Source organism: Dipodomys ordii, unplaced genomic scaffold, assembly GCF_000151885.1.
Source record: "Dipodomys ordii isolate 6190 unplaced genomic scaffold, Dord_2.0 Scaffold155, whole genome shotgun sequence".
NCBI lineage: Eukaryota > Metazoa > Chordata > Mammalia > Rodentia > Heteromyidae > Dipodomys > Dipodomys ordii.
The window spans coordinates 2,146,176-2,174,025 of record NW_012267371.1 but is presented as its reverse complement, the minus strand read 5'-3'; the positions used below and the strand labels follow the sequence as shown (position 1 = coordinate 2,174,025).

The 27,850-nt window shown below is 42.4% G+C and overlaps 2 protein-coding genes across 5 annotated transcripts in view; one reads left to right on the top strand and one right to left on the bottom strand.

The window, feature by feature from the left end:
• Nucleotides 1-399: 399 nt before the first annotated feature.
• On the bottom strand, nt 400-6,590 carry Hnrnpa1 (heterogeneous nuclear ribonucleoprotein A1). Of its 4 annotated transcripts, XM_013032514.1 has the most exons (12): nt 6,487-6,590; nt 5,840-5,956; nt 5,426-5,572; nt 5,091-5,301; nt 4,926-5,018; nt 4,746-4,838; nt 4,538-4,612; nt 4,176-4,331; nt 3,477-3,632; nt 3,146-3,211; nt 733-2,910; nt 400-539 (listed from the first exon to the last, which is right to left on the bottom strand). In XM_013032514.1, the coding sequence occupies exons 1-10, from the start codon at nt 6,499-6,501 to the stop codon at nt 3,156-3,158; spliced, it is 1,119 nt and encodes a 372-aa protein (XP_012887968.1). In that variant the 5' UTR covers nt 6,502-6,590; the 3' UTR covers nt 400-539; nt 733-2,910; nt 3,146-3,155. The 4 variants fall into 4 exon arrangements, with proteins under 4 accessions (XP_012887968.1, XP_012887965.1, XP_012887966.1 ...); XM_013032511.1 differs by lacking the exon at nt 4,176-4,331; XM_013032512.1 differs by lacking the exon at nt 4,176-4,331 and having other exon boundaries at nt 733-805.
• A 600-nt stretch (nt 6,591-7,190) lies between these two features.
• The window catches only part of Cbx5 (chromobox homolog 5), a 31,779-nt gene continuing 11,119 nt past the window's right edge, over nt 7,191-27,850 (top strand). The window contains exons 1-2 of the mRNA XM_013032429.1: nt 7,191-7,301; nt 26,831-27,009. Of these exons, the coding sequence (XP_012887883.1) occupies nt 26,873-27,009 (137 nt within the window). The 5' untranslated portion in view covers nt 7,191-7,301; nt 26,831-26,872. The remainder of the gene's footprint in view (nt 7,302-26,830; nt 27,010-27,850) is intronic.

Genomic DNA, 27,850 nt, shown 5'->3' with positions numbered 1-27,850 from the left:
TGCTGTAGTTGCAGGGCTTTGGGCTTCTTCAGAAAATCCATTGTTACTTAAATGTCACAATAAAATGTCCCCTGTACTACCTAAACTTTGGAAATGTTAAAAGATTTTTCTCATGAGAACCACTTGCTCTCAGTGAATTTCCCACAACCTACAAAAAAAAAAAAAAGGCTCAGGCATATCACCCAAGCAGAGAACTATCACCCAAAAAAAAACCCACCACCACTACCTGGGCAGTACTGGTATGACCAAGGGAATATGATCATATAAATTTCAAGCTGGTACCAGGCAACTAATATATTAACACCCATTCCCACTCCCAAATCTGAAATGGATAAGAAAACAGCACCAAAATATTTACCACGAATATCAGTATGGCAGACAAAGAAACAAAACCCAAAAGTAAGTCAAAATAGTTTATTATAAAGCCCATTCACAAAACTGAATTAAAGCTGCTAATAATTAGAACAGCTAAACCAACTGCATGGCAGTGAGATAAAGCACAATGGCTGATAATAAAGGTTGTCCTCACAAGGATTTTCCTAGAGGGGAAAGGAAAAAGAACCATTAATATTCATAAGAGTTGAAGGGTCCCACAACTTCACTACTGTGACCACCCCATTCCTTTCAATTGCCAACTACAGGAAACTGATCCAGATTAAATTTTACAGTTTAAATCCAAGTCTTTCACACTCCGGGAATATACAAAGCACTAGGTCCTTAAAGAGAACTTACCTTTTAGCCATGAACTTGGGATAGTTTGATTTTTTTTTAAAACAGAGCTGTTAAGCCTGTAGCAGATTCTTCCCTAGAAAAGTAAACAACTTTTAGAACTAGCTCTATTTTTGAGACCAAGCCCCACTTCAAACTATTCCCCCCACCTCCCACTAATGAACCACCCACCTCCCACCATGTTGGGGAAGATACTAATATATGTATTTTACTTGAGCCATTGTTTTAAGGAAATGGGAACAAACATTTTACAGCAGACATAAATTTAAAGTGTCCACTTCAATTTGAAGCCAATAGGGTGTCAATTAATCTCAAGATACAAAAAACCAAGTTCAGCTTAACTGGACTAGTTTTTGGCTCAATATAAATGAGATTCCAACAGAAAACTGGATTTTACATAACTATATGGATGTAAGTAAAATCTGTTCTTACCTACCAGTATAGCAATAAAACCTTTCCTTCTGGTTCTGACTGCTAGTCCTAAGAGTCAGGTGTGCCTTACTCTTGTCTGCCTCCTTCCTTGCGATGGTCACTGAAATTTCACTCCCTCCTAGCTTTCATGGAGCATGTCGTGGCCTGCCCCTGGCTTATCTGTACTCCACATACCACATGTGTCTACTCTCAGCTGCAGAGTGTCTGAGCTCGAAGCCATTCGCGCTATGCTTGCTAGCAGTTCCTAGTAGCTGAACATCTCCTGGATCTTTAAAGGCATTGTCACGAATCCTGAGGTATCTGCAAACTCCCTCAACAGTTAAGGTTCCACCTGCTATTGCAAACTCAGCCAGTATCATGTAACTATCATCCATGCTTTCCCATCCCCACCACCTCCCATCCACTTTTCCCACCCTCCGCCCGAACTTCCAAGTAATACATCCATGGAATGGAATACAGTCCTAATGATAAACAGGTATCTATACTACTAGGTACAAAGGCACTGAAATTAAAGTGGCACCAAAGGCTCAAAAGAATCTTATGTACAGACAATTATTGGATATCAACTGTTTAGAATGCATTTTCCATACAATTAACACCTCTGAATGTTGTGTGACCTTGTGCCACATTTAAAAGAAAACTGCAGTTGATATAATTATGCAGAAAACATCACATTTCTAATTTAAATCTACAAATGATTTATTATATCTGAAGACCCACCCAACAATGACCTAAGCAAAAAAATAACCCAGTTTAAAAAAGCCCACAAAAACTGCAGTTTTCCTTTAATGTACCCTATTCTTCAAATTAAAATTGTATGGGTATTTTGTCATTTTAAGAAAAGTAGTCTGTAACACCTCTAATCTGTGGACTTATTGGGTGGCATTAGCCAGCAGGGGGCTGTTCTCTGGCAGAGCTTTGAACTTGCACTGTGATATAGAAACATTCAACGTTTTATCAGGGGTAGTGTGTAGGTAAAGTCCAAATCTCTGCCAGTCCCAAATCCATACAGTTGTCATTCCATTCAGAGAATTAAATCGTTTATTGATTACACATGATAATGGATGATACACAATCTTCATTCCCATCTATCATTTTATCTGGTACCATTTTTCAATTTAGATATTGCATAGGATGTGCCAACCATTGTTTTTATAACCAAATAAAATTCCATGACTTTGCTTGAGTCACCCTGTCAATGGTGAATTTCATCAAGGTCACAGTAACTGTCAGTTAACTACACCAAGGTTTCTTTCTGAAAGCAATGGCTTCTGAACCCAAGCAGTTCCAAGTAAATTTCAAATGAAATTTGGCACCACCCTGAAGTAATTCTAACTCCACACTCTTGGGGCAGGTTTACCAAGATGGCTTCAGAGTAGACTAACTTTACACAGCACATTTAAAAAAAAGACACATTTATTCAGCGTCATGATCAGACTATTACATTTAGCAATCAACAGCATGGGTGCAAAAAAAAGAAAAAAAAGAAAAAAAAGTCTACATTAAAACCCTTTTGTTGGAATGCTTTACACTTTCCACAGAACAGAAACTAAAATAACCTGTTATACAATTAGTCACAAATACAGTCCTCGAGTTTTTTGCCCATACACATGAGTATTGTCTAAAACATGTCTTCTTTGTAGCAGCTAGGCCCTGCCACCACTGTGCTTGGCTGAGTTCACAAATCTGTTGTAACCTGTAGCTTCCCTGTCACTTCTCTGGCTCTCCTCTCCTGCTAAGCTTTGTTTCCTGTTGAACAATATGGAATAAAGTTGTTAATCTAAACATATTAAGACTCAAGGCTACAAATCCAATACCACGTTGTTTCCCACAAATTTTGCTGATCTGAATATTAACTTAATATTCACAAATTTACTGCAATTATAAGGTTAACTACGTTGCACTGCTCAGCTACACCAGGGTTACTGGGTTTATCAGCAATTATAAAAAATTCAGCTAACATATAAGAAAGGTGCTTACTTACCTGGCAGTAGTTAAAACCTCCTTCCACTGCCATAGCTACTGCTGCTGCTGGAACCGCCATAGCCACCTGAAATATTATTTCATCATTTAAAATCTGAGGAAATGACCATTTAATGGCCAAGTTTCTCTGTATTTGAGATTATTTATGTGTCTGAGTTCAGGTTATGTATCTGAACCTTAACTGACAAAGGCATGGTTTGATTACAAGTTTTCCCCCCCCAAAATTAAAAATTGTCACCTTATTATTGCCCACATGCACACTATCTGGAATATTTATGAAATCTTCACCAATACTAGATTGTAGATACCTTTACCCAATCACAGAAATATACCTTGGTTTCGTGGTTTGGCGAAGTATTGGCCTCCACCACCATAGGGGCCAGAGCTTCTGCCCCCAAAATTTCCTCCCTTCATGGGTCCAAAATTTGAAGACTGATTGTTGTAATTGCCAAAATCATTGTAGCTTCCACCACCTCCAAAATTGCTACCTAGAAATAGAAGGCCCTTGTCTGTTAGTTGAAGATCAACAGTGCTCAATTCTGTTGTGTCAAAATGAAAGTTGTTATCATCTGTGTGCTTTCCTCCCAAACTGGTAGCTCTGAATCTTTCCATTTCCTTCTCTGGGTAAGGCATTCAGTTGAACAATCCTTTGTTGAAAGAAAATCCAAAGGCATATGGCAAGTTTTCCTAGTGATGTAAGAATTGTCCAGGCCTTCCTGCATCCAAAGCCAGTATAGGTTTTTTGGGATATATCAACTAATTGCCTTAGGTCCCAAAGGACTTCATATACTAAATCCTATCATGATGCTAATCTAACTCAAATCGCAGGGAATCACTATCCACTTACCTAACTATTTGGGAGTGAGGCGGCCCCAGCTTAAAGCCAGGAGGAGGTAGCACAGCAAGCCTGTTTTTAATGTACCATGCAGTGTACCACACAATGCTTTAAAAGCTTCAAAATCCAACACAGGCAGAAACTCTAAAATGCTAATCTAGCTACCACACCAAATACTGGATCACTGGATACCTACCACTACCACCGCCAAAGCCGCCTCCGCCTCCTCCGTTGTTATAGCTGTCATAGCTGCCACTCCCGCCATAGCCACTGCCCTGGTTTCCATAACCCTGTCCACCACTTCCATAGCCTCTGCTTCCAGAGTAACCAGGGCCGCCTCCTCCATAACCACCTACAAGAATACAATTCTTCTCAATAAGACAAAAGTATTTAACAGCAAAAATCTTTGCATGTGTGATGGCTTGAGGCCTAATAGCATGCGTATTATTTTATTGGTGAAGTTGAATGTGTTCATGCACTAAAAGTTTAGTCTCTACTAGCCTATTCTAAAGGTGCAAGTTGCTAGAATATTTTACTTACTATATTTAGTAAACTTACCATCATTACCAAATCCATTGTAGCCATCCCCACTACCGCCATATCCTCCACCACCACGGCTGCCACCAAAGCCACCTGAAGGAAAGCAGAATTTTAAACTAGGTTTGGACTGCAACCAGACTAAGTGGAACAGGCCAACAGTTATTTCAAGTTGCAAAAAAAGAGAATCTAGCTAAGTATGCATCTATCTTTAGATTTGGTAACATACCTCGACCACTGAAGTTTCCTCCACGACCAAAATTGTCATTGCCACCAAAACCACCTCCACGACCGCCACCAAAGTTTCCAGAACCACTTCGACCTTAAAAAGTTAAGTTATAATGTTACAACACACTTTACAGTAACTTTTTAATCTACATTGCCTAGCTGCAAAATCAAGTAAACACACCTCTTTGGCTGGACGAAGCACTAGCCATCTCTTGCTTTGATAGGGCTTTCCTTACTTCACAGTTGTGGCCATTCACAGTATGGTATTTCTGAACTGAAAAAATGTAAGTTAGAATAATGTACAGATTTTTGAAACCTTATATATACAACAATGTTGTCTACTTACTGACAATCTTGTCCACAGAGTCATGGTCATCAAAAGTTACAAAAGCAAAGCCTCTTTTCTTTCCACTGCCTCGGTCAGTCATGATTTCAATCACTTCAATTTTGCCATATTGTTCAAAGTAATCTCGTAAATGGTGTTCTTCAGTGTCTTCTTTAATGCCACCAACAAAAATCTTCTTCACAGTTAAGTGGGCACCAGGTCTCTGAGAATCCTACAGGAGAAAAAGAGTATCTCAAGCTGTTTAAAACAGAAAAAGGCCAAAAAAAAAAAAAAACCCTGCCCAAAGATTTTATGTTAACCCTTCCATACATAGATGTGCAATTAAAAACAATTACTTCTCTTGAGACGGCTCTTTTTGGTTCCACGACTCTTCCATCCACTTTGTGTGGCCTTGCATTCATAGCTGCATCTACTTCCTCCACAGTGGCATAAGTCACAAACCCAAAGCCCCTGGAGCGCTTGGTGTTGGGATCTCTCATTACCTGAGAAGAGCGTTAATCCAATTAATTAGATAGCCTGACCCCAGAAGCTAATTATCATTACTTTTCAAAGAACAGAATAAACGTTACCAGCCCTGTCTACACCACAACTCAGTTTCCAAGGCTAAAGATTTAACACCTAGTTTTTAAAAAGATAGGATAACAAAAAAAAAAAAAACTTCCAACTAAGACCTACTGTCAAGACACACGAAGAGAAAGACCAATCACCTACAGTCAAGACACACGAAGAGAAAAACCCATCAGTCTTACCACACAGTCCGTGAGGGTTCCCCATTGCTCAAAATGGCTCCTCAGACTCTCATCGGTCGTTTCAAAGCTCAGCCCTCCGATGAAGAGCTTCCGCAGCTGTTCGGGCTCCTTAGGAGACTGAAGGGAAAGGGGAGTAGGAAGGGCTTAGTGGGATCTTTAACACCGATTCTCACCAAACCCTTAAGCCCAGGGCACTTATTGTTCGTGATTTTCGCCCCACGCCACGTGACGGCCCAACCTCGGGTGCAGAGCCCCGGGCGCATGCGCTAACTCCTCGCACGCACGCGCAACAAAAGGCTAGGCCGGAGCGGGAAGGGCTGCAGTGCCCATGAAATGCTTAATAGCTTTTTAGGAAACTCAACTCACTAAACAAGGCAGAAAAACAAATAAAAGCTCCAGACCGTAAGCGCTTAACACTCTTGCTACGAGCTAAGAGGGTGATAACGAATGGTTGGCAGCCGCGGCCTCATGGCGGCGATGAGGACAAAATGGCGACCTGAACTTTGGGAGTAGGCCCTAGCAGAGACTTGAAAAAAAACTGCTCTAAGCACTCGTGTCAACATCAGCAACAAGGAAAAAAAAAAAGCTACGTTCTACCTAACTCTAGAGATGAGGGGGAAGATCAAATTGCAGAGAGTCTCACTTACCTCGGACTTAGACATGACGGCAAGAGAGGGGTGGGAAGAGACACTTGAGCGATGCTTCCTCGGTCGCGTCCACGAAGAGAAAGGAGTAAGCCAAAGAGCGCATCCGCCAGCCTACCGTCAGCCTCGCCTATTTATCCCGCCTCCTGGCAATTGGCATTGGTTGACTCCACCCCCTGCCTAGCTCTTATTGGATATTTAAAATCGATTCCTACTACTATTGGCCTGCGGTACAACCAGGCTGCGAAACGTCATCCGTTAGGGCGTTCTACGCAGTCCCCGCCCCTTAAGCCCATTGGCTCCGAGCAATGTTATTCTTAAGTAGCTTGATTGGCTGTCCTGCCAATCATTTATTTTTGAATGTTTTCCCCACGATACTTAAATGACTTTTTCACCCTCTACGCGCAACCATTATTTTCAGTTCACTTGGCAGAGCATGGCTAATATTACGCGGAAGAGAAGCAGCCCCGCGACTTCTGGCGACCATCATCAATTAGGCGCATGTGTAGTAAAATGGCGAGTTTACGCAGGCGTATTAAGAAGTTCCGCCTGCCAGGAACACGTGAAATGGCGGGCGGGAGAGGGCGGTGAAACTACGGCGCTTGCGTAGTGGCGGGAGTAGTGTACCATTTTGCGCAGGCGTAATGGGCGGAGAAAAAAGGTCCGCTCCTTGGATTGGTTGCGCAGGCGCAGGGAAGGATCCGTTTTGGCGGGCGGTTGGCGTTGCGCAGAAGGCGGCGGTAGCGGAGGCTTGTGGTGCGGCCTCACCACAGAGGAACAGGGCTGGCGTTAGTGTGAGTGATTACTCTCGATCCCGGGTAAGTGGCAGAGAGTCTTGTCTACCCATATGAGATCTCGAACAGGCTCCAACGGGGCCCGTTATTGTGTGAAATGAATGGACCGCGGGGTGGGGGGGAATAGTGAAGGGGCAGCGATGGATCCGGCCAGCCAATAGGGGAATAGGGGGCGGGATGTTGTAGTCCTGCCGGTTCTTTGGAGCTGTGCAGCCGGAGAATTTGACTGGCAAGTATAGCGGCCAATTGGTTCTGCCTTCAGCTGCCGGCTGATAGGCCCTTGGGCCATCGGAATGGAGGAGGCGGGTTTTCGGCTCCTGAGCGGCGGCTCATCGACCCAATGAGCATCTAGCGCGCGGTAGGTTAGCTATCTGCTGGGAGCTGAGTTTAACTCCACTGGAGAGCGCGGGAGTCGGGCTGGTAAAACACATCGACCTTATCTGAAGCCACTATATGGACATGCTCTGCAAAAGAGGGAGATCTTTTGTGGAGGATTCGAGGGGCTATTTCATGCACAATGACTTCTCTTTAGGCTTCCATGGCAAGCGTAAAATTTCCTTCTCTGTGCCTTCCTTCAATTTGGCATTCCCGCCACCCCATACACCCCCTTTAGGTTTGAGGAATAGGGTGTGGGGGTGGGGTGGGAAGGACTGTAGATTTTGAAATTGCACTTTTTAAGAAAAGTGATAGATATGTTGGAACGATTAACGATTACCGTGAGCTGCGCTGGAAGGCGTCCAGGAAAAATCTACATCTTAATGAGATGTAGATTTGTAGGTCCTGCAGACAAGATTTTTTGTTTTTTTGTTTTGGAAAGCTGCACTATTAGGAACACCGTGGGGTTGAGGCAGGTTGGGTCTGTAATGTTTAAATCTCTGCAGAGATAATTTGTCATTAAAAATTAATTAAAAAATCATTTGTCTTTGTGTTTCCAGTCATGTACTTCTCATCACCCTTTTTCATTATTTTTGTGTCAGTGTTTTAATCTCTTTTTGCCAGAAAATTTTCCTTCCATAAGTTTCTTTACAGCATTAAAGATTTTAGAAGCCCCTCTTCCTGCAGTCCTTTGAGGATGCCTGACTATAAAGGAGTCTTCATTTGGGAGATATCTAAGTGTATTTTAAATAGGTTAGTTCTCTTGATAATTAATGCACACTGTACTTACTCCAGTATTGTTTGGAAAAGTATAAATGAATCACCATTTATTAGCTGTATCAGTCATACTACTTTATTGTTAACTGATTTATTTAGAGAAGGTATTTAAATAGGATCAACATGAAATATGATTTGAGATCTTCTGACTCTACAAAAGGCTGATGATTTTAGTGAATCTTATAATGAACAAGGATTTCTACATTCTCTGGTACTTTCAAAAGGACAAACATTTTTATAACTATTTGTAAACAGGAATGCTAATAAAGTTGTTGAGCTAAGAACTAAAGTGATTATTAATAGGTATGATAAACCTGCCCCTTGTGGGACAATTTTGGTGGTAATTTTTTCATGGAAATTCTGAAACTATCATATTGATGATCCTAACTAGACTTAGCTTCTGCCTCTGGAGAATCAAGTTCTTAGACCGTTCTTATTAATAAAGTTTTAGCCTATCTTTCAAAACTTAAAGCACTTAGAGCTTAAGACGCTACTATTGCATCTAATGTTAAAAGGATTATTAAGTGTGGAATTAACACTTAACTAACCTGTTGGAACTAATAGCAAAGTATTAGTTGAGGAAAGAGAACTAATAGCAAAGTATTAGTTGAGGAAAGAGAAAGGAAGCATATGTCTAAAGTGATTGGATTTTTTTTTGGGGGGGGGGCGGTTGTGGGCTTTAACTCTGGGCTTAGGCGCTGTTCCTGAACTCTTCAACTCAAGGCAAGCACTCTATCACAGCACCACTTCTGGTTTTCTGGTGGTTAATTGGACAGATCTCATGGACTTTTCTGCCTGGGCTGGCTTTGAATCATGATCCTTAGATCTCAGCCTCCTGAGTAGCTAGGATTGCAGGCGTGAGCCATTGGCGCCCAGCTACGTGATTGAATAAGTTAAAGAAAGTTTTGGAGATTTTTCCTTGCCCTGAGAATTTTTGGGGGAACTTTTTTTTTTTTTAAACTGTCCTAGGGCTTGAACTCAAGGCTAGGGCACTGTCTCTTAGTTTTGTGCTTAAGGCAAGCGCTCTACCACTTGAGCCACAGCACCACTTCCATCTTTTTTTTTTCTTTTTCTTTTTTTGTGTGTGTCAGTTGTGGGGCCTGAACTCTGGGCCTGGGCGCTGTCCTTCAGCTCTTCAGCTCAAGGCTAGCACCTACCACTTGAGCCACAGCACCACTTACAGCTTTTTCTGCTTATGTGGTGCTGAGGAATTGAACCAGGGCCTGATACATTCAAGATAAGAACTCTACCACTGAGCCACCTTCCCAGCCCCCAGCTTTTTCTGAATAGTTTATTGGGGATAGGAGTTTCTTGGACTTTTCCTGGCTGAGCTGGCTTTGAAAGGTGATCCTTAGGTCTGTTTCCTGAGTAGTTAGGATTATAGATAGGAGTGAACCATCAGTGGCCAGCTTGTCCCTGAGTTTTTGTGCTCAAGGCTAGTATTCTACCACTTGAACCACAGCACCACTTCCAACTTTGTGCTAATTAGATAAGAATCTTATGGGGACTTTTCTGCCTGGGCTGTCTTGCCCTTCAGATCTCAGTCTCCTGAGTAGCTATGGTTACAGGTTTGGACCACTAGCCCCAGGCATGGGCACCAGTTCTAACACTGTTACTCCCTCCCTCCCGCAGTGGTTTTTTTTTTTTTTTTGCCAGTTCTGGGGCTTGAACTCAGGGCCTAACCACTCTCCCTGGGCTTCTTTTGCTCAAGGTTAGCACTCTACCACTTGAGCCACTGTGCCTCTTCCAGCTTTTTCTGTTTATATGGTACTGAGGAATTCAGGGCTTCATACATGCTAGGCAAGCACTCTATCACTAAGCCATATTCCTAGCCCCCCCCCTTTTTTAAAATGTGACCACCTGATGTGATTCCCATGCAAGTTATCAGAATCACCCATTAAATAACACCACTTAATAAAGCATTTCTAGCCTTTAATTTGTCCTTTCACTTTATCTGTTTCTATTGTATTCACCTTGTCTGAAATTGAGCCTAAAGCTGTGCTATGAATATTGACTTTAAACAGCAATGAATCATAATGTGAGTTATCACTTGATTTAGTGTTGCTGTTTACAGATTATTAAACAAACCATGCAGTCATCTTTTTGCCTTGACATAAACTTGGTTATTTCCTTCTTGCTTATAGAAGATGACTTTAACTCATTGTACTAATAGTCCAGGTCCTTCTGAGACGAGTTGGCATACACAGTCCAAGGTACAGATTTGTGGATTTTTGTAAGCCACATACTCATTTCTGATGACAACTTTACACTTGTGCTGGCAGAACACCCACATTGACATCTTCTGCCTATGTTTAGTCTGTTCAGGAGATCAAGCAGCTAGTATGTTTGCAGTAAAACCTACACGGTTCTTGTTAGCAGCTATGTAAATATCAAGCCTTTCTGAGTTTGTATTTCTCAGGTCTGCCAGTTTATTTTGAGGTAAATTGTATCCTTACCCTTTAGAGAGATTAGAGATCTTAGTCATTTTTAAGGTTACTTGAAGCATTTTTTTAGCCGGGGTTGGGAGGGGTGTGAAGCATTGTGGGGCTTGAATGAACTCAGGGTGTTGAGCTTGCTAGTCAGGCACTCTACCACTTGGGTTGTGCCTCTAACCCTTCTTGCCTTGAATATTTTTGTGGTAGGATCTTTTGCCCTGGACCTTGATCAACTCCTGTTTCTGCCTCTTGCCTTAGCTGGAATAATAAGCAAGTACCACCATGACCAGCGATATGGTTGCTATATGGTCTCTTGAATTTTTTGTCTAGTCTGGCCTCCTCCACCTTCCTGATCTCCAAAGTAGCTCGAATTACAGGAATGAACCAGTTGGTGTTTTTTGTCTTTTTATTTTTTATTTATTTATTTTTTGCCAGTAGTGGGGTTGAACTCTGGGCTGGGCGCTGTCCCTCAGCTCTTTAGCTCAAGGCTAGTGCTCCACCACTTGAGCCACAGTGCCACATCTGGATTTTTTTTTCTGCTTATGTGGTGCTGAGGAATCGAACCCAGGGCCTCATGCATGTAAGGCAAACACTCTACCACTGAGCCACATTCCCAGCCCCTTGTCTATTTTTTGACACTGTCTCAGACCTACCTCAGCCTGGTAAGTGCTGAGATTATAATTGTCAGCTACTATGTCCAGCTTGAAGCATAATTCTTTCTGAGTCAGTAAATGGTTTTGCATATGTCTAATCTGTGTGTATTTGTTTTGATGCTAGGGAATGAACCCAGAGCTTAGACCAGGCTGATTACATTTTCTTAACACTGAGCTATACAAGCAGCTATACAAGATCTTTAAATTTTTTCAGGATGAGGGTGTGGTAGAATGCTGGTGTAGCATGCATGAGGCCTTGTGTTCAATCCTCAGTACTCTCGTACTGCCTACCTACCCCCCTTTTTTTTTTTAACTTTTCAATGTATTAATTTTCTGTTATTCCTCTAATAACCCACTGCCTTGAATCCTTTGAGATTCAGTTGAGAACCTTAAGGAAGCTGCAGGGAAAAGTGTTGCTTTCAGCTTCTGGTCAGCATTCCTTGGTTAATGGGCTCATCTACTCTATTTTCTCATTGTCTTATCCTTTGTATGTGTCTCATAACTCCATCTGCCTCCTCCAGGGAAGATACATGTGATTCCATTTAAGGATTAAGATACATTTTTAATCAGTAGTGTTTTAGAACCAGTAAGGAGTTTGAACTTAGGGCTTTGTCCTTGCTGAATAGGTATGCCATCATTTGAGCCACATTCCTCCAGCTGATCACATCTCTTGCCACATAATTTAGTGTTTTCAGATTTGCAGGATTAGGATATGAATCTCTTGTGGGGAGCATTGTTCCCTGACTCCTGTCCAAATAAATTTGGCCTAATTGAAAAAAGAAAATGAATACTGGGTATAAGTGGTACAGGCTCTGAGCTCAAATCCTACTACCACCAAAAAGAAATGATGATGATGATGAACAAAAAGGCTCAGAACCTGGATTCTTATTTTTGCTATTAACTAGTGTTGTTATTTTTTTGTTGGTCGTGGGGCTTGAACTCTGGGTCTAGGTGCGATCCCTCAGATCTTCAGCTCAAGGTAAAGCACTCTACCACTTGAGCCACAGTGCCAGTTGTAGGTTTATTGGTTTTGTTTTTGTCAGTCATGGGGCCTGAACTCTGGACCTGGGCATTGTCCTTCAGCTCTTCAGCTCAAGGTTATTATTCTACCACTTGAGCCACGGCACCACTTCCAGCCTTTTCTGCTTATGTGGTGCTGAGGAATTGAACCCAGGGCCTCATGCATGCATGGCAAGCACTCTACCACTGAGCCACCTTCCCCGCCTCCTGGCCTTAGTGTTGTAATGTTGAATGAACTGTTTGCTCTTTTTGGTCCACAGTCTCTTCATCTTACATGGAAGGAGGTGAGTAAGTGATAGCTGCTAGAAACTTTTGAGACAGGTTTATTTTGTTATGCTAGGGATTGAAGCCAGGGCCTTATGTTAACACTAAACTGATATGAAATGACTCCCGGAGTTGTTGTTGTTTTTTTAAGTTCATTTTTTAATACTAATAATTACAAATGCAAGTCAAGAACCTATTCTAGGGCTGAGAATATAGGTTAGTGGCAGACTGGTTACCTAACATTCATGAAGCCCTGGGTTTGATTCCTTAGTACCACATAAACAGAAAAGGCCAGAAGTGGCGCTGTGGCTCAATTGGTAGAGTGTCCTTGAGCAAAAGAAGCTCAGGGAGGGCTGGGATGTAGCTCAGTGGTAAAGCGCTTGCCTAGCAAGTGCAACGTCCTGGGTTCGATCCCCAGTACCAAAAAAGAAAAAGACAAAAAAAAAAAAGAAGAAGAAGCTCAGGGACAGTGTCCAGGCTCTGAGTTCAAGCCCCAGGACTGGCCAAAAAAAAAAAAAAAGCTATTCTAACATTTGGGTCAGTGAAGTTTTACGGTGTTACATTGCCTAAGACTTTAGAACTAACTTACTAGCTGATTATCAGCTCCTGGGTCTATCAACACAAAAACATTGTTACCTCTATGCTATGCTTTTTTATGGTGCTGGTACTAGGGCTCAAACTCCAGGCCAGTGGCTTAGCTTTTTCATTTTGAGCTCTCCCTCTACTCTTGCTGTTTGCTGGTTAGTTGGAAATCAGAGTCTTGTGGACTTGTCTATTTGGCCTGACTTTGAACCTTGATTCTCAAATCTCAGCCTCTTGAGTTTAGGATACAGGTGCCTGGCTTGTGTTTAGCCTTTAAAAAAAACTGCTTTATATATATATACATATATATATATATATTTTTAATTGTAAAAATACTGTAGAGAGGGGTTATAGTCACATGAGTAAGGTAATGAGTACTTTGCCTATCAAGAATTGCTACCTTCTTTGTTTTTCCCCTACCATCCCTTCCTAAAAAATTGTTTTATTGTTATTATAAAGGTGACAATGCAAAATGTTCTTAGCTTTTTTAAAAGAAGATTTTTCTGCAGAAGGTATAGTGTTCTGCTTTGGTCATTTTTACCCTCTTCCTAGTGAGGCAGATGACTGTACAGCATGAATTTTCCTTTCCAGTAATAGTAGTTCATCACAATTAAACACTGACAGATTTTTCTACCTGAAACTAGGTCATGGACAGAGTAAAAATTTTCTCATGCATTTTCAGTCTTCATTCTGATTGAACGCCTGTTCTAATGTGCTTCCTTGCTAGGAAGGATACTAGAAATCATGAGACTGAGTTGGTATACTTAAAAGGACTATTTCAAGATCACATTTTACGACACACTTACTATTTATTTTTTCCATGGAGCAGAGGAACCAAATTGAATTCAAGTATTTTTCTGATTGTAATCTATGTTTCTTAGAATTAAGCAAGTTCATATCTGAGCCAGAGGGTATAATTATATCCAAATAAAATGTCCTGTGCTAAAGAGGTCAGCTAACAATCTGGAACATCTTAAGATGGTTTCTGAGGCAGATCCTTGAACTCTCTGTGCCTTCTCATCCCTAAATCAGTAAGACTTGCTTACCTCCCAAGCTTACCTCGCTTGTGGAGGGTAATATACTGCTAATTTGTTCGGTATTTTACAATGGTAAATTATATCTAGAGATCTGATAGAATGGAAAACTCATTTATATGAGTAGTTGGAGACAAGCATCCATAAACTTGCAGATAACGCAGAAAATTAATTATTTTTTAACTTCCTCTATTATCAAGCATTTTGCCTTCTGTTTCCTATATATTTTCCCAAGTGTTCTCTTGATCTTTTTCCATAACAGACCTATGAGATAGGTAGGACAAATAACAGCAGGTTAAGTAATAAAAATCAATTTGTCAAGAGGACATAATGTTTATAGGCAGCTAAAAATAGAAGTTTTAAGAATTGGGAGTACATACTTCAGTGGTAATAGTGCTTGCCTAGCATGTGTGAGACCCTAGGTTCTAACTCCAGCATTAAAATAATAAAGCTTCACAGTACATGTGGGAAAACAGGAAATAGTAGACATCTGTAATTATATCTGGAAATTTTAGTACCTGTCCCTCTGATTGATAAAACAAAGGCATAGAAAAATCCTTCAGGAAATAGAAGTCTTGAACAACATTATCAACTAGTCTGATTCTTGATATTTGCAGAATTGTTCACATAACAATAACAGAGTTTTCAAATGTACCTGGAATATTTACACAAACCATCTTCTGGGTCTTTGGGTTATAGAAAAGTCTCCGAAAGTATTCAGTTATTTAAAGTATGTCTTCTGATTACAGTGGAATTAACTTAAAAATTACAGACATCCCAAATATTTGAAAATATTGACTGTGCCTAGTTAGTGCATACCTGCCATCCCAGTACTTGAGAGACTGAGGCAGGAGGTTGAGTTCAAGGCTAGGCTGGGCCATATAGTGAGACCCCAGCTCAAAAACAACTGTAGAAGCCAGGTGCTGGTGGCTCACATCTGTAATCCTAGTTACTGAGGAGGTTGAGATCTGAGGATCACGATTTGAAGCCAGCCAGGCAGGAAAGTCCATGAGACTCTTGATTTTCCAATTAACCACTAGAAAATTGGAAGTGGCTTAAGTGGTAGAGTGCTTACCTTGAGCTGAAGAGCTCAGGGACATCACCCAGGCCCAGAGTTTAAGCCCCACGTCCAACCAAAAACAACAAGAAGAACAAAAAAGAACTGTAGAGAAAAAGAAGAAAATTGCAAGTTCTTTGAGAATAAGAATTAAATTGACAAATCAAGAAAATATAGATACTGCAAATCAGTGTATTTGGAATAAGAGAAGGGGAACACTGATCCTATAGATAATTAAATTATAAAAAGTGATAATGAGCTGGGTGCTGGTGGCTCACTCCTCTAATCCTAGCCACCCAGGAGGCCGTAACCTCGAAGACTGCAGTTTAAAGTCAGTCCAGGCAGAAAACTCAGTGAGACTCCAACTCTAGTTTGCCAGATTGGAGGTGCAGCTCCAGTAGTAGAGCCCTAGCCATGCACAAGTATGGTGCCCATAAGTTCAATCACCAGGGCCAGCAAAGAAATGAAAGAAAGAAAAAAAGCAATAAAGAAGCTGGGTATGATGGCAGTAATTCCAGTACTTGGGAAGCTGAGGAGGATCACAAGTTTGAGGCCAGCCTGGGTTATAAAGTAAAACCCTGTCTCAAACAAAACACTAGATAATAAATATGAAAAACCAGGCTATTGTATTTCATGTCCTGGGAGACACTACCTGTGTCCTAGGCAAACAAATCCAAGGGACTCTTACCTCCAAATAACCAGCAGAAAATAAAAGTGGTTAGAGTGCTAGCTAGAGGGAAGAAAGAAAGCCCAAATAGAAGCCTTAAGTCCAAGTGGACCAGGTGTGGCTTAAAGACTTGAGTTCCTGCCTAGCAAACACTCTGGGCTCTTTGTTCAAGCCCTAACATGCCCCTCTGCCTCCAAAAAAATCATACAAAAAACTATTGTTGGGGCCTAGGAATGTGGCTTAGTGGTAGAGTGCTTGCCTAGCATGCATGAAGCCCTGGGTTCAATTCCTCAGTATCACATACACAGAAAAAGCCAGAAGTGGTGCTGTGGCTCAAGTGGTAGAGTGCTATAATTGAGCAAAAGCAGCTCAGGAACAGTGCCCAGGCCCTGAGTTCAAACCCCAGGACTGGGAAAACAACAAAACTCTAGGGTTTGTTTTTTTCATGAACAGACCTATGGGAAAAAACAGGAAAAATAACACCCTAGAGGTTTAGTGAGCTAACCATCACTTAGTGATCTTGAGATGGGACCCATATCTGTTTCTAGCCCTCATCTTTCCCCCTTCAGCAAGTGGTCTTTTATTTTGTGACTACCTTTGGATAGGTACCAAACAGTGCTGATTTAACCAAGGAGGAACTTTAAAAGCTTGAAGTTTTTTTTTTCTTTTTTGTAGACTGGAGTAGATTTAGTGCCCTTGTAATATTTGACACTTATTAGGCCCTCAATAAATATCCCATAGCCAACTAAACAGTTTTAGAGCAAGGAACAGAACGACTGTATTAATCATCCCTTTGGCACAGGATCTGAATTTGGAATGTAGTTGGAAACTGCACAAAAAGAAAAGTCTTCTTTGGCTTAAGTAACATGTCAAAACACTAGAAGAGCTGGGTGGTCTGAAATTGGCCATCCCTTTAGCCGTTTATCTGATGGTGGCCTTTCCTTGCATTTAACTATCAATATATCTGAAGTGTAGAGCACACTTTTATGATATTGTGGCATAGTAACTCACACTTAAATGTCAATAGAGACACTCAGAAAGACCTGCAAGGTTCAATAACTTCTGGTGTGGGTTTGTTTCTCCTGTCATCACCCATTATGTATTTTTTTACAGCTTTTAAATTGCCACAGATGAAATTGGTCAGGATCATAATAGATGGCCCAGGAGCTGCCAAGGATACCCTTGTAAGGGATGGGAAAAATTCAATACTGGCTTGATTTTATTTATCTAAATTGTAGGCTATGACTCTAATATAATTCATGTTGCAAATACACCGAGGTGGTGGCAAAGCACAAAATTGTGCCATCTGTGGAGAGAATGCTCTCTTAACTCCCTGAAATTTTATGTTCTGAGATACTTCTTATTCCAATTGTATATAAATTCCTTTATTGTCAGCCAGGATAAACCAGGTTTTAGTATATTGACTTAGATCTCAGCAGTTAAACTGGAAATATTTTTAAGATTTTCAGTTTATGGTTATGCAAGTTCCTTTTTATGTCTCTTGAATGTCTTTGCTTAACTAAGACTACTAAAAGAACCCAAAGTGTCTGACTTAGTATAGGTTCTTTATTAAAAAAAAAAAATGTTGAAAATGACCTGACAGGCCTTTGTAACTTTTGAGCTGCAGATGCCCCAAATCTGCCAGATAATGCTAGGGTAGGGACTTTCCATTTTAACTCTTCCACATTTTGTGAGCATGACTTGCCAAAGTGATACTTGTATATTTTTAAGGTTCATGGTACTCGATTTAAACATTGCTACTACACATTTTTCTGGAGATTTACTTAGGATGAAATTGCCAGCTTCTCTGTGAAAAGTGACATGGTCTACAAGTTCATGCTTTATCACATTTAATGAAGGAAGTAGTGGATGTGAGATTAGCACCCACCTGAAAGTGGGGTGCCTTGAGCCAGTTCAGTGCATTCCAGAGGTGGAGTTGCTGGAAAGCTCCATCTATTTCCCATTATGGTGCCAAGTTCCACTTCCTCATAAATCTTGGAACAGTTGAATATCTAACTACTGCCCAGTGGTTGGATTTAGGTGTGCCCTAACTAAATTTCAAGAAGACTGATGCTTGAGAGAACAAGTTCAGTAGAGTGTTTAAAAAGGGGGAAATGTCTCAGATAATAATCATGAGATAGCCAGAATTTGTGTATTATTGCTAAACATTACCAGTTTGCCCTACTGATACTTAAACAGTTCTAAGAATTCAGTTCTGTAGTCCACACTCTAGTGTGTGCACTCGCACACGCATATGCCTGTCTTGGAGCTTGAACTCAGGGCCTGGGTGCTATCCTGAGCTTTTTGCTCAAGCTAGTGCTCTACCACTTGAGTCATACCTTCACTTCTGGCTTTTTGGTGGTTAATTGGAGATGAGTGTCTCACAGCTTTTCCTACCTGGGCTGGCTTCAAACCTGGATCCTTGGATCTCAGCCTTCTGAGTAGCTAGGATTACAGATGTGACCCACCAGCACCTTGCCCTCACTTTTTTTAAAAATTAGAACATATTAATTGTACATAGAGGTTTCTTTCTTTTCTTTTTTCTTTTTTTTTTTTTTTTGTCGTGGGGCTTGAACTCACAATCTGACTTTGAACTGTGATCCTCAGATCTCAACCTCGTGAGTAGCTAGGATTATAGGCTTAAACCACTCACCTGGCCGGCCTGCCTGCCCGCCTGCTTTCTCTCTCTCTCACTCTTTCTTTCTTTCTTTCTGTCAATTGTAGGGCCTGAACTCTGGATCTGGGCGCTCTGACTTTGAACTGTGATCCTCAGATCTCAACCTCCTGAGTAGCTAGGATTATAGGCTTAAACCACTCACCTGGCCTTCTTTTCTTTTTTTCCCCCTTCCTTCCTTTCTTTCTTTTTCTTTCTTTCTTTTGTGGGGTCTGAACTCTGGGTCTGGGCACTGCCCCTCAGCTCTTCAGCTCAAGGCTAGAGCTCTACCACTTGAGCCACAGTGCCACTTCTGGCTTTTTCTGCTTATATGGTGCTGAGGAATCAAACTCTCATGCATGCGAGGTTGGCATTCTACCACTGAACCACATTCCCATTCCACCTTAGCCTGATTTTTAAAGGACCAGGAACTGTAGCTGTGCTCAGCAAAGGAAGAGCACTTCTCTGGACATTCCTCTATTAATAAAGTTTGTGTTGTCTATATGTGGCTTGTTAATGATAGGGGTGTTAACGACCACAGTTAATCTTCCTCCTCAACTCTTTCTAATCCAGTCTCTTAAATAGACATTTAAAAAGCTTTTAACTCCTCTTGAATGGGTGCTCATAGGCTTTTGGTGGAGGTGGAGTGATAGTTATCAGCCCATTTAACAAAACCGGAGACAGCCAGGACAGCTGTAATGTGCATCTCTGTGCTGTGTTTTTGTTTAAATGTCACATGGCTAATACTTTGGAAATCATAAATCCAGTGCAAGAAAACATCTTTATAGAGGGGTATTTTAGTTTTATTCTGTATGTGTTGTAACGTACCTAAGACCACTGGTAACTTCAATATACATAGAGGGCGAAGAACATCTAGCAAATGAAATTCTGTAAATTTAGATTAAGTTCTGTAAATTGGGTTTTATTTGCAGGATAGGACCATACAGACAACCGCTAGAAGACAGAGCTGTAGCTGACAATTTAATTTTTCCTTAAACTACTTGTCTTTCCCCAAGGGCCTTAATCCAGATGTGGGAATTTCTCAAGCCTGGGCCAACCAAAGCCACTCATCAAAGCAAATTTAATTAACCCTGTGTGGTAGGGCATTGATGCATTTATGGCCCCTTTCTAGCTCTTCAGCCATGAAGAGGCAAGGATGATCTGGAGGATTTTTTTCCCCCACTTTGTGATTCATAGATGAAACTGGAACTTGAAGGGAAGACTCATTGGTTATGTATCTTGACATTTGGTTTGATTACCACTTCCAAATAGTTGGGAAATAGTTCAATGAAGCTGTTTATCTATTGGTTTTCATTCTTTTTAACAATAAAAGAAGTTTAGAAGCCTGGAATTCCCACATATGTGCTTTTGTTCATTAAGTGGTGAAAATTAAATGTGCTTCACAGAGACCTAAGGAGAGCCAAGAGGACAGCTGGCATTTACAAGTAGTGGGGGAGGGGACTAGAGCAGTCTGAACTGGATGGAGCAGTCTGATATGGAGACCTTTGTGGGTAGTTCTGTGGTTTTCCGATTGATTGGTTAATACCAAGGACTGGCCATTATTTCATCCATTGTTGAGATCACCCAGCTTTCTTACAATGTCCTCTCCATATGGCTAGAGATGGACAGTCTTTAAACATTTTGCTACCCTCATAGAATTCTTTTCCTTTGTGTTTCACTACTTTTTTGGGGGGTGAGGGAAATAAGGAGGTGTAATCTGTTAAAAAAAAGAGTTGGAGGGCTGGGAAGACGGCTCAATGGTAGAGTTTCCTTGCATGCCTGAGGCCCTGGGTTTGATTTCTCAGCACCACTTAAGCAGAAAAAGCTTTCCAGTGGGAGAGTGCTAACCTTGAGCTGAAGAGCTGAGGGACAGCACCTAGGCCCAGACAGGCCCCAGGACCGACAAAAAAAAAGAAGAGTTGGAATGTGAGAATGTGAATTCTGGCTACATCTGACCACAGAGTACCTCCCATGTTTTTTCCAAGACTGATTTCTGTCCAGATCCTTGGTTTTGGTGTTTTCTCCCAGCATTTAGATGCTGGTAAGGTGAATTTGTGGTGTGTTCTCCATATGAGGAGTTGTAGGACCACTACTTTTTGCACCTTCTAGACTCTCGTGGTGAGTAATTTTTTTTTTTTTTTTTGTCGGGTGTGGGGACTGAACTCTGGGCCTGGGAACCGTCCCTGAGCTCTTCAGCTCAAGGCTAGCGCCCTACCACTTGAGCCACAGCGCCACTTCTGGCTTTTTCTGCTTATGTGGTGCTGAGGAATCGAACCCAGGGCCTCATGCATGCAAGGCAAGCACTGTACCACTGAGTCACATTTCCAGCCCTGATTCATTCTTTTTACTAGGAATTCTATCAATATTTAGAGATGGCTAGAAAGCTGTTTTGCTTGAAGGACTCTAGAAACTTGAGAAGCTGCTCACCCCTTCCCATGAAGATTTCCGTGAGGATAAGGTTGTGCTGAAACTCTTCTCATCCTCGGTCATGCTATCAGGATCCCGCCTTAATCACTCCATCATCCTGCCAGCAGTGTCGCATTTCTCATACCAGAACGCTCCCTCCTCCCAGGCTTCGGAGTGAACCACCAGTCTTAATGCTTTATCTGGTCCAGGCTCTAGCCCTTAAATTGTCCGTCTGGCTTTGTGTTTCATTTGACCCTAATACATTGGGTCGCTCTGTCTAAAAGAGAATTATGTCCCCTTCCATGTCTGGGTGCATTTCTCATTTCTTACTGCTGCTCGTGAGCAAATCTGTAACTTCAAGGTTAAGATAAGACACATTCCATCAGAACTGTGTCGTCATCCTTGCCAGCTTCTGATCTGTGACTGTCTGGGAGATTTACAAGACAATTGCATGCCATTCTTTAAAGAATATTATGGTTGGAGTCTGACTCTTGGCATTAGGCCCATTTTGATTTGTCAGCTGTTACAAAATCCATTTCCCAAAGAGAAAGGACCTTAGCCTGTGTGCCATGTAGGCAGCAGCAGGAGTAAGTTGATGCAGCTTTTATGTCCCCATGTTTGAAGGGGAAGGTGGACACTAGAATCTTTTGCCCTGTTTCTTAGTTTACTTCTCGTATCTGCACAAGACAATGGTTCCTCTTCTTCTTGGTATCTGCTAGCATGTTGAACTGCAGGAGTTCCTGTGTGTTTTCCACCTTAGGAATGTGAAGGTCATGTGTTTTTTTTTTTTTTTTTTCTGCTGTTAAATTCTGCCCTAACATTTTGATAAAGGTCTGTCTTTGGGAGACATAATAGCTCTTTAGTTTCCAACTAAACTCATGTTTCCCTAGAATACAGGCTATGGGGATTTATTTGTCATGTTTTAATGATGCTGGGGTTAGGTCTAAATTTTATTTTCTCAAGACCATACTTGGCAAGTTAACCCCAGAATCTGTATCCTGTTTTAATTTCTTTGGCATTGTTTTCATAACCTTTAATCAGGAAAGGTGCCACTTTTTTCTTGTTTTGTTTCTGGAGGCTATGGGGCTTGAACCCATGGCCTTGTAATCGCTAGGCAGGTGCTCTACCTCTGAGCCAGGTCCCAAGCCCATTTCATTTTTTTGCCAGACTTGGGGCTTGAACTCAGGGCCTGGGCACTGCCCCTGAGTTTCTTTTGCTCAAGGCTAGCAATCTACCACTTGAGCTACAGTGCCACTTTGGCTTTTTCTGTTTATGAGGTACCGTGGAATCAAACCAGAGCTTCATGCACGCAAGGCAAGAACTCTACCACTAAGCCACATTCTCAGCCCCCATTTCATGTTTTTGTCTTTTGCCAGTCCTTGGGCTTGAACTCCGGACTTGGGCACTGCTCCTGAGCTTTTGCTCAAGGCTGGCAATCTACCACTTGAGCTACAGTGCCACTTCTAGCTTTTTCTGTGTATGTGGTGCTGAGGAATCAAACTCAGAGTTTCATGCATGCTAGGCAAGCACTCTACCACTAAGCCACATTCTCAAACCCCTCTTCTTTTTTTTTTGGTCGGTCATGGGGCTTGGACTCTGGGTGTGGGCACTTTCCCTCAGCTCTTCAGCTCAAGGCTAGCATTCTCTCACTTGAGCTACAGTGCCATTACCAGTTTTCTGGAGGTTTATTGGAGATAAAAGTTTCACACTTTCCTGCCTGGGCTGGCTTTGAACCGTGATCCTCAGATCTCAGCCTCCTGAGTAGCTAGGATTATAGGTGTGAGCCACCAGTGTCTGGCCACTTCATTTTGTCCTTCTTTTCTTTTGTTTTTGTTGTTGGTCATGGGGCTTGATCTCTGGTTCTGGGCGCTGTCTCTCAGCTTTTCAGATCAAAGCTAGTGCTCTACCACTTGAGCCACTTGAGCGCCATTTCTGGCTTTTCCTGTTTATGTGGTGCTGAGGAATTGAACCCAGGGCTTCATGCATGGGAGGCAAGCATTCTACCACTGAACCACCTTCCCAGTCCCACTTCATTTTTTTTTTAAGGCAAGGTTATAATGTGGCACCTAAACCGGCCTTGGTTTGTGAATCTTCTCCTTCTACTTTCTGAATGCTAGAATTACAACTACATGCCACCCACCACACCTTTTGAAAAAAGGTTTTATTTATTTATTTATTTTGGTGCTAGTATTGGGGCTTGAACTTAGCCTGGGTCCTGTTCCTTAGCTTTTTCCCCTCAAGACTGGTACTGTACTACTTGAGCCAAAGCTTTAGCTTCTGGCTTTTTGGTAGTTAATTGCCTAGCCTGGCTTCAGACTGATTTCAGCCTCAGATCTCAGCCTCCTGCTCAGGCTCATGTTCATGCTTATGCTCAAGCATGAGCCATCAGCAGTAGGCCTGGTCCTAAGAGCTTGAACTCAGAGCCTTCTGCTTACTTAAGCCACTCCTCAGCCCTTTTGGCTTTTTCTTTTTTTCCAGATATTTTTGGGCCTTTCCTGTTCTGTCTCCCTATAGTGTCCCAACCCTAGCTTGGACCTTGATCCTACTACCTATACCTCTCAAATAGCTGTGATTACGGGTGTGCCTTACTACACAGGGCTTATTTGATAAGATGAGGTATTAATAACTTTTTGCATGGGCACGTTTCACTACCTTCCTGATCTTTACTTCCCAAATAGCTGAAATCATAGAAGTGAGCCACTGCATTGGCCAACAAATCCAGTAAGCACTCTACCACTGAGCCACCTTCCCAGCCCCCAAATTATAATCGTTTAGTGGAGTTCTTCTATGACCCCCTTTCCTTAGTCTGTTGTAGCAACAGCTGCCTTTGGCTCCAGAGTTCTCCAGGACTGAGTTGGACTGGAGGTGTGGCTCAGGGGTTAGTGTGCATCACAGAAAATAAAACAATGTTCCCCACATATAAAACCAAGCAGTTTCAGAGCTCTAAAATTTTTGTTAGAGCCCGGCCAAAGAGAATTTATGTAACTTTGTGTCATTCCGCCACATCTTCATGCCCCCTACCTGAGGGCCCCTCCCCCCCCCCAGGCCTCTCTCTTGCCAGGCTGTTTTTTTTCCTGCCAGGTATCTGGGAATATTGATACAAGAAACTATATGTGGATAATGTATCAGATGGGTAATAATTACTAAGAGATCTATTCCAGAACATTTACAGGAACAACTATTGAGATGGAATGATGGCTGCAGCCAACCTGACCTTAATTTTGTAAGGAAAGTACTTACAGATTAATTCACTGCCGCCACGCCCCCCCCCAGCACCTATAATTTCAAACTTGGTTTGCTAATGTTACATGCTTTTGGATTTAGTTCTGCATCTAGTAATCCTCTAACACAAGGAAAATATAGTATGTTTTTAATGTGCTTCCCCTTTCCCCTCTTCTGCTATTTTACCCTCAAGCAATTTTAATTGAGTGTACAGTGGCAGATGGCGGGAAGGCCTTGTGCTTCTGGTGGGCTGGATTAGGGGTAGACGGTTTATTCTGATAGGTTGTAGAAAGACCTAGCCTTTCCCTTCCCCCTTCCGGTAGAGAGCTGCAGTCTTGTTAGATCATCCTAAAATGTTACAGATTAAGACGCAGTGCTTTTAGAAACACAAGTTCTGTAGTTTAAAGCAAAGAAGTAAGAAGTCCCTTGAACTCTTGAGTGCCTTAGCCTTTAGGCCCAGGGACGTACCTGCCAACGTCTCCACCTAATCCAGCTGAAGAGGAAAGTTAAAGCCTTCAACTTTTCCTTCTGCTTCTCTCCTTAGTCTAGTAGGCTGCCAGTTGCCATGGCAACGGGCCGGGACAGCTGCGCAGTGGCGCCTGGGCCGCAAGGTGGGGGCAGGGAGCTGCGCACTGACCCGGGAGGGGAGGGAAGGGGAGGGGAGGGAGAGAAAGAACCGGGGCGAGCTGGTAGGTAAAGGAGGGCTCCCCCATTTATCTCCTACTCTGGGGGCTTCTCTTCTGCATGAAGGCACATAGGACATTTTTTCCTCTTCTCCCCCTCCGCGCCCCAAACCGAAGCACACAGTGTGTCAACCCCGTTGTCCCGGTCGGCGGGGGAGGGAGGCCGAGCTACCCCAAGGGGCGGCGGGACCCGACCCCGGCCTCTGACCCGGGCCGGAAACGCGGCGCGGCGCGGGAGGGGGAGGGGCCGCCTCCCTGGAACCCAGCACTTCCGGGTGTGGGGAGGGCCGGGAGGGCCGGGCTGGTTTTATTTTAAATACACCTAAGCAGATAGCGTTCCTAGAAGCTCAAGACACGCTTCTCCATCCACTGGAAGGTTACCTGGAAGCTTCCTGCGTGCTCCCAGACCCCTCCCCAAGTGTTTCACCCAAAGCTTAACTTAGAGGGCAGCAGTGCAGGCAGTGTTTCTAGGTGTCTTACCTATTTCTGGTGAGTTGTGAAGACGGTTTCCAACAGTATCCGATATATTCTTGCCATGGTTTCCTAAAAGTTACTCCTCAGAAGGAACTTGGTGACTGCAATATTTGATGCTTCCTTGAGCATAATCCTGAGAATGTTAGGAGCTACCCTTCCAGTTTATTCAAAGAGAGCATAGAAGAGTAGCCTTACAGATTACACAGCAAAATAAAAGTGGAGTTCAGCTAAGAAAACAATTTATGCAATTCTGTAATCCAGACTACAGGCACCATTTAACAGGGTTCAGGAAGAATTCTTTACAAATGACTGTGTTCACAACAGTGTGGGAATTTTACAAACGAAGTTCTCTGTTGAGCACTCCCTGATGTGCATATTTCTGAGCTTAACTCAATTTCCATTTGTCTTGCCTTGCTTGGGCTCATCTTGGGCCTATGAATGGTTCCTCTGTGTTTTGAGGAGGCTTGGTGTTGATGCTGAGTCTGGGGCCAGACTTCTCTTTCCTCCTCCTCTTCCTTTGGCCCAAAGTCAACTTCAGTTAAGAGGAGAGGTACCTCCTTTGCTGTTTGGGTTACTTGACCACTGGGAATTACAGAACAATCCAGTGACTAATTTTGCATTTTAGGACTGAAAGTTTCTTTCTCCTCTCTGCTTCCCTCCCATCCCCAAATGAGTTTGCTGAAAAGGAGGCTTAGTGTGTTGGAGATGTCAGCTTCAGCGTTGTGAGCTGATGGATGCTCAGAAGGACAGGCTCAGTTTGTCTGTTGGAAATGTACCTGAACCTGTGGCAAAAGAGGCCTAAGCAGGATGTGTGCACGCATGCTGGCTGCCAAGAGACTGGACAAGATGCTCAGAGTATAGAAAAGGTTATACTTTTAAGGGCTTTTTCTCATTTTCATTTTACAAAGGCCCTTATTCACCTTGGAGGAGAAAAGTTTGCATTCAGTTTGTTTAACTTAAGACTTGTTTGTTTAACTGAAGACTTTCCACATTTCTGTTTTGAGTTCCTGCTTATAAACAGTTACAAAAATGCCAAACAGCCTGGCAGCGCTGGACAATTCTTCAACTGAAGAGAAAGTTCAGTTGGGGAAGTGAGGATTGGACATTCCCTCTCTTTAGAACTATCTGTAGAATATTGGTAGAGCCAGGAGAAAAGTAGGTGGTAACATTGTGTCATTCTCTAGCCCCTATAGAAGTGACCATTTTTAATTCTCACATTGATTCTGACCATTTTGTCCTTCCCCTTTGTAGGAACCCGGTGGCCTTACTCCTTCCGGTGGAACATTGTGCAACATGGGCAAGAAAAGCAAGAGGACAGCTGATAGTTCTTCTTCAGAGGATGAGGAGGAATATGTCGTGGAAAAGGTGTTAGACAGGCGCGTGGTTAAAGGGCAGGTGGAGTATCTGCTGAAGTGGAAAGGCTTTTCTGAGTAAGTGCTTTTCTGTGGCCGTTAAGGTCTCTCCAGAGGTGGACTTTGCTTTACTGGTCCATGAGTCACCACCATCTTTGTCTTTTTCCCCAACATGTTCATGTTTCCTGAACAGACTACACAGCCCCTACTTGTTCCCCAAGAGCTGATATTCCAACGGCTTTTGAGAAGCAATGTAATGAACTGGCTAGAGCATACACTTGGAAGCCCAATTACCTGGGTCTAGAGTTTTGCTTCACCACTTATGACAGAAGCTGATGACCTTGGCTAATTTCTTTTATCTTTGTCTCAGTCAAGTAAAGGATATGGAGATAGAGCTCACTGTCAGTGTGCTTTGCTAGCATGCTCCAGGCTGTGCATATAATGCCCAGCGCTGCCAAGAAAAATACTCAGTTAAATAGTGCTGATATAGATTTGTTGGGTAGATGCACAGAGCCTGCACAAAAGCTTGATATAAGTATAAACTGTTACTGCTAGTATTCTTTTGGATATAACTAAGCTACAATGTATACATTTAAATGAAAAGAAAAAGAAGTTGATTCCTTATCCCATAATTCTCCAATATTGGGCATTAGAATTGTCTCAGAAAGAAACAGACTTCTTTTTTTGTCAGTTGTGGGGCTTGAACTCAGGGCCTGGGCCCTGTCCCTGAACCTCTTTGTGCTCAAGGCTAGTGCTCTGTCACTTGAGCCTCAACACCACTTCCAGTTTTTGGAATGGTTTATTGGAAATAAGAATCTCATAGGGCCGGGCGCTGGTGGCTCACGCCTGTAATCCTAGCTACTCAGGAGGCTGAGATCTGAGGATCGCGGTTCAAAGCCAGCCCGGGCAGGAGAGACCG

Excerpts from the sequence above, each read along its gene's own strand:
- Hnrnpa1 (XM_013032514.1), bottom strand. Across the intron at positions 5,573-5,839 it reads GAACCCTCACGGACTGTGTG|GTAATGAGAGATCCCAACAC; the intron begins GTAAGACTGATG and ends CGCTCTTCTCAG. Across the intron at positions 3,633-4,175 it reads CGGCTTTGGCGGTGGTAGTG|GTAGCAATTTTGGAGGTGGT; the intron begins GTAGGTATCCAG and ends TTCTATTTCTAG.